Here is a 10,700-nt window from a genome sequence, read left to right on the forward strand (position 1 = left end):
AACCACATCAAAACTGTTGCGATGGGGAGGATGAGGAAGAACCGCTTTGGAATTTTTACCTTACCGCTATTTCTGACTTTTGTCTGCGTGCAAAGGTAATTAATTCGGTTCACACCTTGCTGCTTTGCATGGCACGTAGAGGCTATCGTGTGCCCGTGCATGTGTGGAACATGTTACTAATGAGATGTGTTTGCATGCCCCGTCTAACCAACAGCAAGGACGCAAAGGATCCAAGCAACATGCCGCTGGTGAAGGACACGGTGGACCGATTGATGAAAGGATATGACATTCGGTTGAGGCCGGATTTCGGAGGTAAAGAGGAAAAAAACGTGAAGAAACTGAATGGCATGTTTGCATGCGTTTATGACGTGCGTTACATGGTTAATGAACTCCTGGTGAAACGATCCCCCCGGTCAGTATTATCGCACATATCCAGCTGTATCTAACTATAGTAATGGCCCTCAGTGTTTAAACCTACTGAAACACTTAATAACCCCATCCTCCCTTGCCTCTCCGAGATTCTCTCTACTACCATTTAATTTGATGTCATTATCTTTACGCAGAGAACATTATAACTTAATCATCGATTCAGTCTATGCTACCACTACTCAGGGTTTTGTGTCACTGATTTTATTAATATTTTTTACAAGATGATAATTTTCATGGCCATAATGTTAAATTAGGAGTTGTCTTGATCACAAGACAGCACTAGGCTATTAACATCAACATAAGGTAAGATAAATGTTGTATAGCGTTCCCAAATGTAAAGACATTTCGTGATGAAACAGTCATTCTCCCGTAGAGTCGGCTAACGTGTGTCTTTTTCACAGGTGCGCCGGTGGCGGTCGGAATGAACATAGACATCGCAAGCATAGACATGGTGTCAGAAGTCAACATGGTAGGCTATGTTCATCTCTAAATCCGTAACGCTGTTATGTATGTGTAATTATTCCCAAGGTTACCCAGGTAGCCTACCTATGATTTCTCGTCATGTGTGACTGTTGAACATGAGAAATAGCCTATTGTAGGCTATAGACCATCAAATTCCGAATAGTTAATTGTCTGACAATATTTTGACAATGCTAGGGATTCTGAACGGGAATCGCTCTTGCTTGTTGTTGGGTAATTTTCAGGGCTGAATCCGTTCTCTCTGCGTTTTCGGCCATGGATGATGTTGGCTGCATTTGAATTCAAAACACACGCTCACTGGCGCACTTGTACGCACAGCCCCGCGCGCGCTGCGAGAGAGAGAGTGCCGCTTGTCTGTTCTACGTGTCAAACGGTTTCTCTAGCTACGATTATGTTGACATGACAGCATGCATTCATGGAAAAAAAAAACGCACAAAAATCGCATGTCAACCCCCACCCCCAATCGCATCATCAATGTGTTTCTCCGTTTTTTGGGGGGTGAGAGGTAGGCAAACCCACTTCACTTTGAAGATGAGAAGCGCATCATCGTCTACGTAAATGACCCCCCCCCCCCCTCCTCTTGGCAGTTCAGGAGTGATGACGTATATTTTCGTTAATAGCCTAACACAAGTCTGGACGATAATTACGGCGATAATTTAGCCGCTAGTTAAATTCTACCATCATGTGTGTGACTTTGAGTGCAGAGACGGCTTGAAGGGGACGTGGGAAAACTTCCCCCTGTATACCAAGAGCACCCCCTATCGATCCTGCTGGACAGATAACTGAAATCCGGAGAAAATTCATAGCAATGACATTGACATATAACGGTGATTTTTCAGCTGTCTTTATTGATTCGTATTGGTTTATGGTTGTTCAATTACGACCGCAGATGTTCTGTTGTTACATCAACTTGAAGATAGAGAGCAAGAGGGATATAGAGGGCGGGTTTAGAGACTCATACAGAACATAGAAACCCTTGGAGAATGGGAGAGAGAAAATAGAGACGTTATATAACGGCACATATCAATGGATTGCTATTTAGGGGTGAAAAAAGATGTGCGTTTGTCTCACACAATCCCAGCTCTGTTGATGCAGTGATCCATACCCATGCGCATGGATCTGAATGGACTGGATTTCATAAGATCGCAATCCTAGATCTTCATATTCAAATAGAGGCCTTTTCATAGTGAATTGATATTGATCACTAAATTTATATCACATGAATTCATGCATCTTTTCATTCCTTGTGTTGGCGTTATACTTCATACATACTGTATGTGTGATTGAGTGGAAACACAGTTTGCTCAGACCCAGGTTGCCACAGTGAAGGTTTGTGAAGAGACTCAACTGTGAACACAGGATGGAGAACACAGGATGGAGAACACAGGATGGAGAACACAGGATGGAGATGCCTTGAGGGGCCACAGAAACCCCTTTACCAGCCTTCTATCCGTCTTTCCATCCTTCTCCCTGGATTTCCTTCATCCCTCAGTCCCTCTCTCCCCTTCAACCACCCCCCTCTCCCTTTATCCCTCCTTCCCTTCACATTTCATCAATCCCTCCATCCCTCCATCCCTCAATCTTGCCTTTCCTTCCATCTCTCACTCCTCTCTCTCCACAGCCCTCTGTCCCAGTCTCTCCATCCTTCTCTCATCTCTTCTTAGCGATCTCTAGACCCAGTGACCATGTAATGTACGTCCATTCTCTATGAAGGGTCATCCTTCTCAACTCTTGAGTCCATGCATGCATTCATCTGGAAAAAACACTGCTTCCTTCAGCCCCACGTGTGTATGTGTGTGTGTGTGTGGACTAAAACTGTGAGTATCAGTGAATGGGGAGTGACGTCAGTCTGCTCCCTCGAGCTATGAGAACATTCGTCTGGTCATTTCTGAGGTAAAACGGAGCCTTAGTAAGCGTCTGGTCATGGAGGATTCTTTTAGACGGAACAGCGAGATTTCCCCGCTCAGCGGTGGTTCCCTCGCCTCAACCGCAACACTGTCTCTCCTGAACCTCAACACTGTATCTCCTGGACCCCAACACTGTCTCTCCTGAACCTCAACACTGTCTCTCCTGAACCTCAACACTGTCTCTCCTGAACCCCAATACTGTCTCTCCTGAACCCCAACACTGTCTCTCCTGAACCCCAACACTGTCTCTCCTGAACCTCAACACTGTCTCTCCTGAACCTCAACACTGTCTCTCCTGAACCCCAACACTGTCTCTCCTGAACCCCAACGCTGTCTCTCCTGGACCCCAACACTGTCTCTCCTGAACCCCAACACTGTCTCTACTGAACCTCAACACTGTCTCTCCTGAACCCCAACACTGTCTCTCCTGAACCACAACACTGTCTCTCTTGAACCCCAACACTGTCTCTCCTGAACCTCAACGCTGTCACTCCTGAACCCCAACACTGTCTCTCCTGAACCCCAACACTGTCTCTCCTGAACCTCAACACTGTCTCTCCTGAACCCCAACGCTGTCTCTCCTGGACCCCAACAGTGTCTCTCCTGAACCCCAACACTGTCTCTCCTGAACCTCAACACTGTCTCTCCTGAACCTCAACAGTGTCTCTCCTGAACCCCAACACTGTCTCTCCTGAACCACAACACTGTCTCTTCTGAACCCCAACACTGGCTCTCCTGAACCTCAACGCTGTCTCTCCTGAACCCCAACACTGTCTCTCCTGAACCTCAACACTGTCTCTCCTGAACCCCAACACTGTTTCTCCTGAACCCCAACACTGTCTCTCCTGAACCACAACACTGTCTCTCCTGAACCCCAACACTGTCTCTCCTGAACCCCAACACTGTCTCTTCTGAACCCCAACACTGTCTCTCCTGAACCCCAACACTATCTCTCCTGAACCTCAACACTGTCTCTCCTGAACCCCAACACTGTCTCTCCTGAACCCCAACGCTGTCTCTCCCGAATCCCAACATTTTCTCTCCTGAACCTCAACACTCAAGCCTGGCTCTTGCGTAACACCTCCAAAGATAACAATCATGTTGCTGGGAGCTGCTGTGCTCGTTCTCTGCCACGCCAGGTTTCTGAGAGACGAGAGGTGGAGCAGACGTGTACCTCTCTCTCTCTCTACCTCTCTCTACCTCTCTCTACCTCTCTCTACTTCTACCTCTCTCTACCTCTCTACCTCTCTCTCTACCTCTCTCTACCTCTCTCTACCTCTACCTCTCTCTACCTCTCTTTCCACCTCGCTCTACCTCTCTCTCTACCTCTCTCTCTACCTCTCTCTACCTCTACCTCTCTCTACCTCTCTCTCCACCTCGTTCTACCTCTCTAACTCTACCTCTCTCTACCTCTCTCTCCACCTCGCTCTACCTCTCTCTCTCTACCTCTCTCTTCACCTCGCTCTACCTGTACCTCTCTCTTTTCTTACTATTTCTGACTTTCTCTTTCTGTCACTTTATCTCTTTACCGCTGTCTATTTCTCGATCTCTTTTTTACTCTCTCTCTCTCTCTCTCTCTCTCTCTCTCTCTCTCTCTGTCTCTCTCTATGTCTCTCTCTCTCTGTCTCTCTCTATGTCTCTCTCTCTCTCACAATCTCTCTCTCTCTCTCTCTCTCTCTCTCTCTCTCCTCTCTCTCTCTCATCTCTCTCTCTCTCTCTCTGTCTCTCTCTCTCTCTCTCTGGTAGGTTAGTTGCTGGCTGCTGACGAGGTTGCCATTGCAGAGTCAATACTCTGTGTGTGTCTTGTGTGTGTGTCTTGTATGTGTTCGGACGTGCTTGGTGACCCGAACTCAGCGCTTTGATCTGCGCTCATCAGGGCAGTCTCTTTTAAGATTAAAGTAATGAGAGAGAGAAGGGAACAGAGGGAGGGGGAACAGAGAGAAAGAGAGAAGAGAGAGGGGACTCTGAGAAGAGATGGGGAGGGGAGAGAGAGATGAGGACTAAAGGGAGAGAGAAGAAAAAGAGAGGAGGGAGGCAGAGGAAAGAGGAGGGATTGAAAGGGGAGAGATGGAGAGGGGTATGGGAGTTTACCTGTAGGAATTTAAATGTGTCCTCTTTTGATCAGTGGATCCCTGCTGTCTCGGTTGAGACAGCGTGCGTGTGTGTGTGCATGTGTGTGTGTGTGCATGCTTGGCTGAACAGCAGCACCCCCACTGCTTCCTGGAGACCCCCCACAGTTAACCCCTTGGTTAACAAGTAGGAATGTTTACATCACTTCCTGTACACCATTTCCTCCTCCGAATCAAAGATCATACGAACCAGGATGGGTCAGAGATTGCAGACCGTTGGGGGGGGGAGAGGATGGGGGGGGGGGGGGGGGGGGGGGTTGAGAGTGTGCCCACGGTGCTGGACCCCAGACAGCTGCATGGCAGCGCTGTAATTAGAGGAGGAACAACCGCCCCTGGTGCGGAAGGAATGTTCGCTTTTACTCAGAACTGATTGAAGAGATAGTAGCAGTTTTTTTTACCCTCTGTTGGAGTGTGTGTGTGTGTGTGGTGGCGTGTTTGTGAGAACGTACAGATTTGCACGGGTCAGGGTGCACTTTTATGTGTGTGTGCCTGTGTCAATGTGTGTGTGTGTGCTAATGTGTGTGTGAGTGTGTGTCCTAATGTGTGTGTGTGTGCGTGTGCTAATGTGTGTGTGTTCCAGCATGTGCACTGCATGGATGTTTGAACATGCTTATATTTCTGTGTTTATGAGTGCATAATGATAATCTGTCTGTGCATGCATACACGCACGCACACACACACACACACACACACACACGCACACACACACACACACACACACACACACACACACACACACACACAGAAGTGGCCTCCAGGACCACTAAGGTCAGCTGTGTACTTGGGCGATGTTATTTGGTAGGTCAGCCAGCACCAGTGTGGTGCCCCTGTCTATGACATACCAATGGGCTATTTAGAGAGGTAAACTCAGGGAGACAGAAGCCTGTGTGTGTGCATATGTGTGTGTGTGTGTGTGCATATGTGTGTGTGTGTGTGTGTCTGCAGACCTTTGCTGACTCACTTGGGTCAGTGTGGATGTCAATGGAGCACAGATGTGATATCATGAGCCTCCTCGCTCTCTCTCGCACGCACGCACACTCGCAAACACACGCACACACACTCCTCCTGGGTTTCGATACATGTTACAGGTTTGAATCCCACCTGTGACAGAAACACTGTAACACTCAAGTCACGCAGCAACACATCTGTCAACATCGCTGACCCACAGTGAGCAGACATGTTGTTGGACACCTCAGAGCTCCGCAAGGTGACGCTGACCTGTGGTGCATGCTAACTCTGACAGTCTCCGCATGTGCTAGGCCTGGGAACAACCATGGGAGATGGGAGAGGAAAGGGGTGAGGGAGGGAGGGAAGATGGGTGGGTTGTTGGGGCGGTCATTTTCTCGTATATTTTTGGTCCTTTTTTATTTGTGTTCTCCAATAATCACACAACCTACGTTGAGGTCGTTATTTCCACAGCCAATCGGAGGGCTGCAATAGTGCCACATTTTCCACAGCCAATCGGAGGGCTGCGATAGCGGCACATTTTCCACAGCCAATCGGAGGTCTGCGATAGCGCCACATTTTCCACAGCCAATCGGAGGGCTGCGATAGCGCCACATTTTCCACAGCCAATCGGAGGGCTGCGATAGCGGCACATTTTCCACAGCCAATAGGAGGGCTGCGATAGCGCCACATTTCTACCAGCCCGCTAATACCCCTGGCTTTAATGGTAATCAGCTGGCCGGGAGTTCAGGATTTTAACTAACTAGCTGCAGGGGGTTGTGGGTATGGAGGAATTAGCGGGGCGTGAACCCATTCCTTTCATGGCAGTCATTACCCTGACAGGGCTGGGTTTCTCTTCATGGGCAGAGGGCCCGGGACGTCAGATAATGGAGCGTGTAGCTCGAGGGGGACGGGGAGAGCTGCGTCGACTCTCCCCTCACGATAGGTTGGTGCGAGGATGCACCGTTATCTTGTGTCTGTGAATTAGCGACCATTTTGATCTTGTTTATTCAAACCGATTCAGCTCTCTCTGTTTATTTTATTTTTGTCTATTTATTTTTTTACAGCTCGTAGGAGAGTAGAGAAGAGAGAGAGAGAGAGAAAAAGAAGAAGCTTGTGGTGGTATTTTTACTCGTTGTTGCTATGACAACGCAGCACTTTTTTTGGGGGGGGGGGGCTCAATCGTGTAGCGGAGTCAAGAAAAAGCATATCTGTTTTTTCTTTCAGATAATAAAGGTTCTTGGTGGTTTCAAGGTTTCTCCGTCGGTTTTCAAATGGCGGCTCCACATTATTCTTCCTTTGAAGTTTCCTTGATGAAGAATCATAACGTCTTTTCAGTGCCCTTCTTCAAATGTATTCAGACAGAGTTGAATCAATTCCATCAATGGATATACGTTACTGTCTACTACAGTGCAGTGGAATGTTCGTTGCTACGCGTAGTGGATCTAAATGAATTAGCACCACAGACGCTAGTGAGAGTATTGATCAGAAGCCTGTAACCTACTACAGTAGCATACATTATTACCTACATACAGGAACTTTGTTGTACAGCACAATACAGTATACTGCAGTACTGGGATCATTACACAATACAGTCAAATATGTCTGACTCCATTAATGAGTCTGAACTGCATGATACCAAGTTGTACATATGCTGGATCTGGGCTCAGGGCAGAGCTAAGATGAGTGTCTGTAGAACAAGCTAGCTCATGTCTGTCCTAACGACTCTGCCAGGAGCTTTCCGTATCTAAGCTAAGTAGCAGAAAAATGACCCATTGGAAGTTTAGTCATAATCACAGCAGCTGCCTAAGGGGTGTGTATGTGATGGTTACTGTATGTGCGGGCGGGTGTGTGTGTGTGTGGTGTGGGTGGGTGGGAGGGTGGGTGAACACCCCCCCTCCCCATCCCCCCCCCCCTCCCCATTCCCCTCCTAATCTTTAATTTGAGGCGTGTACTTAACCAGTCACCGCGAGCGCTGCCGTGCCATGAGAGATGAGGCGAGACACAGAGCTGGGCCGATGGAGGGGGGGGGGGGGGTGAGATAGAGGAGGGAAGGGAGACAGGAGAGTGGGGAGGGGAGAGAGGGGAGGAGGTTCGTGGGCAGTTAAACAAGTGGACCACAACCCTACCAGCTCAGCATTCTACCACATCATTCTACTGCAACTGCAAGACCTGAGGGTTCCACACTCTAAAAAACAAAGTTATTTAAAGCTCTATCTGGCCTAAGGCTTCTATATAGAACCTAACAGTACATATAGAACCTAAAAGTCTTTTACGGAGCGGTAAATAGGACTCATACCAGGAAATGAACAAGGTTTGGAAGCGGTCACATAATGTGCTGTAATGTATCCTTCTGACAGCCAATATGGTGGAACTCTCTCCACTGCCCTGAGGGGTGATGAAGGGTAGGAGAGAGGGATGATGAAGGGTAGGAGAGAGGGGTGATGAAGGGTAGGAGAGAGGGATGATGAAGGGTAGGAGAGAGGGGTGATGAAGGGTAGGAGAGAGGGGTGATGAAGGGTAGGAGAGAGGGATGATGAAGGGTAGGAGAGAGGGATGATGAAGGGTAGGAGAGAGGGGTGATGAAGGGTAGGAGAGAGGGGTGATGAAGGGTAGGAGAAAGGGATGAGAGCTTTATCATGAAAGATGAGAGATCAGGGAAGATCGAATGCATTTTCATACATTATCAAGGCGTTACAACCATATTGTGTATTGAGTATGTAAGATTTATTACGCGATCGGAACTAATAAGGACTTGTCATGGTGTAATTATTAAAGTGATAAGCTTTTGTAAGCTGTTTATTTCTGACTGTCATACAGAGACGATATATTCTATCTCTCTCTCTGTTTATCTATCCATCTCCCTCCCTCCTTCTCTCCTTACCCTCCCTGTCTATGCTAAGCTACAATGGCTGCAGTAGTGGTGATAGAGGTCTTGTAGCAACCTTAGCCTGTCAGATATCCTTGCCAAACCCAAATGTATTTCATGTCATCCTGTCAGATTCCTAATGGTCGTTTGTTAGGCTGTGGAGGCGAGCTGCTGCCTTGCTGCTGTCGCTGTGCAACCAACCTTGATATGGGTTTTTATCAAGCGTAAGGGCCTTGTTTGGCCTTGTTTGTGCACTGTTTTATCTCATTTACATATTCTATGTTGTCATGTTTTATAGAAAATGTCGGTCTTTGTATTCCTCCCTCTTCCAACTGGTGCATGTGTGTGTGTGTGTGTGCTGTGTACTTGCCGTAACAGTAAGGTTTTTTTTTGCGGAGTACTTCTGACAAGGGTATTGAAGGTCGTTTTGCTCTCTGCCAGTGATCACATTGTGATCGGAGGATGAGATGATCTCACTACTCGTTTTGTCACCTGTCTCTCTCCCCCTCCCTCTCTCTCTCTCTCTCTCTCTCTCTCTCTCTCTCTCTCTCTCTCTCTCTCTCTCTCTCTCTCTGACTTCACTCTCCTTTCTGTCACTCTCCCTATGCTCTGGTCCTTATCTCTCCAGTTTTTGGGGGATTGTATTGTAATAATGGGTCTGATGTGGTGTGGGTCTCCCTGGCTGATGAACAGGACATGGTGAACTCCTCCAGAGAGAAAGAGAGAGACGGAGAGAGATCTGGGTAGAGAAAGAGAGCACCATTATCCGTTGTGGAAGTTGAGGACATATAGAATATGTATGATGTGGGACGTTTGTGTGTTGTGTGGGTGCAGCAGTGTGTCCCAGCGAGCAGGAGACAGGGGGGCACAGGCTCGGAGACAGAGGGGTCGAGCCGGGCTGGTTTCTGTCCCTCTCCAAGCTCCATTGATGTCAAAGCAGAGGTAAACAGAACCATCTGTGAAGATCCGTAATTACACGGCCATGCTAGAGAACAGCCAGCAGGCAACCTCCTGCCCAGGTGCTCCCCCTGGTCTGTTGCTCTGCATCTGTACTCTTAAAGTGTAAACACGCACGCACGAACACGCACACACACACACACATGCACACATACACTCATACCCTCATGCAAACACGCACACACACACACAGCCCCTCTTGATAACCCCCTGAAACGTCAGAGAGATATGTTTTGCATGCTCATTAGGAACAGCAGTCGAAGCCTCCACAGCCCGAGACGAGAGAAGAGAAAAGAGAGACAGAAAGAGAAAAGGAGAGATGGGGATTGGTGCTATAATTCCTCCAATAGCATATTGCGCAAATCAATCATTTTTGCATCAGAATAATTCTGTTACTCCGAGACAGATTCAGCTGCAGTTTTCACATTGATCTGTTCGCCTCGAAAACAGTGAAAGATTGATACGTTTGCTTGATTCACACTGAGACCAAAGTTTTAATGAGTGAGCTCTGCCTCAGAGGATTCAGAGACCAGCTACTGCAGTGGATGACACACAAGTCAAGAACAGCCACGCATTTGATGGTATTTGCAAGCAGCAGATGAGCCGGATAGGAGAAACGTGCTGCAATACAGACCAGTACACAGGGTGATAGACACAAGCCCTCCTGTGGTCAGCCTCTATCCTAGGGCGAGAGACATCTGATCGACACCTCGATAATGAGAGAGAGGGAGTGTGAAGGAGAGGCAGGGGCAGAGGGAGGGAGGCGGAGAGGGAGAGGCAGAGGGAGGGAGGGAGGGAGGCAGAGAGGGAGAGTGGGAGTGAAGAGCTAGAGCTAGAAAAGAGTGATCGAGAGGCAGAGAGAACGCAGGGGAGATAGAGACGGACAGAGTACGATCCTCCTCCACGTACTAAATCTTATGTGACACATTTTGAACACCAAACCAATCCTTATCATTCAACTAAAAAAACGATACCATGAAAAAC

General features: G+C 48.0%; 1 protein-coding gene across 1 annotated transcript in view; it reads left to right on the top strand.

The window, feature by feature from the left end:
* Positions 1 to 239: 239 nt before the first annotated feature.
* The window catches only part of atp10b (ATPase phospholipid transporting 10B), a 28,820-nt gene continuing 18,359 nt past the window's right edge, over positions 240 to 10,700 (top strand). The window contains exons 1-2 of the mRNA XM_067248093.1: positions 240 to 312; positions 831 to 882. Of these exons, the coding sequence (XP_067104194.1) occupies positions 240 to 312; positions 831 to 882 (125 nt within the window). The remainder of the gene's footprint in view (positions 313 to 830; positions 883 to 10,700) is intronic.

Source organism: Osmerus mordax, chromosome 12, assembly GCF_038355195.1.
Source record: "Osmerus mordax isolate fOsmMor3 chromosome 12, fOsmMor3.pri, whole genome shotgun sequence".
Lineage (NCBI taxonomy): Eukaryota > Metazoa > Chordata > Actinopteri > Osmeriformes > Osmeridae > Osmerus > Osmerus mordax.